The following is a 2230-nucleotide window of genomic DNA, read 5'->3' as shown; positions in this document are numbered from 1 at the left end:
TGGCCAAGGTAAGTTTAGGTGGCTGGAGTAAGCAGGATTAAAAATAGATGATATAAAACAAACAAACAAGTTGATTGAAACGCTCCCTTCTTTTCAAAATAACCCCATCTGGGATGGGGGTTTAATACCGAGTGCCGTCACGTTTAAAGCGATACTGGCCGAGGACCCGCTCGCTGTGCAGGAGGCCCCCCCAGAGCAGGGGCTGGCGGCCCTCCAGGACCGGGGAGGAGATTTTCCGGGCCGCGCACGGGGCAGGTGGCGTGGGACACGTCTCAGCTGAGCTGTAGCCTTACGTGAGAACGCCCGTACGCGGTTTCGGAAACCGTACAGTGAATTTCCATGGGCGCGGAGCCGGAACTGGGGCTTCATCTGCGGATCGGGGCTGGCCGTTGGGCGGCGTGTGGCTCTGGATCACGAAAAGCTGACTCTGATACTAGAACTAGTTTATAAACAGAAACAAACCCAGAATGCGTCTGCACAACTTTTCCCCTTAGCTTTAGCGAACACGAATTGCTGGTGATATAACTAAAATGGGGATGGATTCAAATTAATCTGTTTCAATCCAGATGTGGCTGGACTGAAATAGCCGTTGGGCGGCGTGTGGCTCTGGATCACGAAAAGCTGACTCTGATACTAGAACTAGTTTATAAACAGAAACAAACCCAGAATGCGTCTGCACAACTTTTCCCCTTAGCTTTAGCGAACACGAATTGCTGGTGATATAACTAAAATGGGGATGGATTCAAATTAATCTGTTTCAATCCAGATGTGGCTGGACTGAAATAGTGAGTAAAAATAAAACAATCTCATAAATAAGATGTTGAAAATGGAAGAATTAGGCATCTGGAGCAGTAATTCATACAATCGCTTAAATACAGTGCTGAGCCTGTCCCCCTGCTGGCTAGCAAAAACGTGGTGGTAAGGCTCTAATCAACGGAAAATTAACATGTTGAAATGTTATGCCAGAAAATGGAAATCCAGTTCCCCTTGAGAACAGAAGCGAAGCACAAACGAAAAACAAGATGATTAAAATGGATGGATTTAAATAAGGGTTTTCTGCTGGCAGAGTTAAACCAGGATTAAAACCCAATTTAAATCAACCCACTTTTGAGCGTAAAGCAAGTGTGGTTTGGTGCCTCTCAGAGGGGTTTTTTAAATTGAACTTAAGTTGACCATCGTAACAGCTAGGCTGCCTCTGAGCTTCATTAAACCTCCTGTTACCTACCGAACGGCTGATTGTTTCTTTCATCAGACCTCCCAGCACCAAGCTTTGAAAAGGTAAATGGTTTCAAAGACAGAATTATTTTATTATTACAGAGCAATCCAACACGTAACAAAGAGGAAAAAGAGTTTCGGGGTATTAAAGATACAGCTTCTGCATTAGAGAGCAGTGTCCTACCAGCACTCGCTGTGCGGGACACAAGGGAAACAGCAACGGAGAGAAAACAGCTTCGGCGATACACGACGTACCTCTGGAGAAAGCGTCACCGCTTGCCCCCTCTCAACCGACCCGGGACAGTTCTCGTCCCGGTCATCCCCCAAAACAACGGCTAGGGCTGAAGAGCGTTTCTGCAGAGGCCCGGCCCGAGCAGGGCAAAGATGCCGGCTTCCCGGCCCGCGGATCGCCCAGTCCTTCAGCCACGCGCCGGGGAACGGCCAGATTGAGTTACCGGGTTGCTTTCCCCGCCACCACAGTGTAAGTCTTCCCTCTTCCCTAAACAATAAGGTGATTCTCCGAGTTCTGTAAAACTGATCCTACCTTCTAAGTTACAGAAACTGAGCCCTGCCAGCCTGTACTGCTGCAGATGACTTAAAGAATCCCATCACTTCCATTTACTGCCAGCTTTACGGGGGATCCCCGCTCCCAACTTAAAAAAAAAAAAACCAAAACCCAGTCCTGCCGATGCAGCTGTCAGCATCCTGATAAACGGGGGTGTGTTTTGAAGCCAGGCCAGAGAATGTTTTTCTTCTGCTCCCTGACAGCAGCGATCCAGACACGCTCAGCCCGAGGAGGGAGTGAACCCCAGGAGCTGCTCTATTGGCTTGTACCTCCACTCATCTGCCTCCAGCTCTTCCACCAGACCGGCTAGTTTTTCCATCCGTGCGACTTGTTGATCTGCGAGAAGTTCAAAGGTAACTGTGGTTTGCAATGACAGCGCAATTAAACCTTTCAATTAGATGCAAATTCCCAGCTGTCAATGGGGAGCAGAGTAGAATAAAACCCACCGAG

The 2230-nt window shown here is 48.4% G+C and overlaps 1 protein-coding gene across 2 annotated transcripts in view; it reads right to left on the bottom strand.

The window, feature by feature from the left end:
- Nucleotides 1-1815: 1815 nt before the first annotated feature.
- The window catches only part of ANAPC16 (anaphase promoting complex subunit 16), a 4516-nt gene continuing 4101 nt past the window's right edge, over nt 1816-2230 (bottom strand). The window contains exon 3 of one of the 2 annotated variants that reach the window (XM_009574454.1): nt 1816-2116. In XM_009574454.1, the coding sequence (XP_009572749.1) occupies nt 2001-2116 (116 nt within the window). In that variant the 3' untranslated portion in view covers nt 1816-2000. The remainder of the gene's footprint in view (nt 2117-2230) is intronic. The other variant, XM_009574455.1, reaches the window with a different exon arrangement.

This window comes from Fulmarus glacialis, unplaced genomic scaffold (assembly GCF_000690835.1).
Source record: "Fulmarus glacialis isolate BGI_N327 unplaced genomic scaffold, ASM69083v1 scaffold33303, whole genome shotgun sequence".
In the NCBI taxonomy this organism is placed as follows: domain Eukaryota; kingdom Metazoa; phylum Chordata; class Aves; order Procellariiformes; family Procellariidae; genus Fulmarus; species Fulmarus glacialis.
This window is presented reverse-complemented; position numbering and strand designations above follow the sequence as displayed.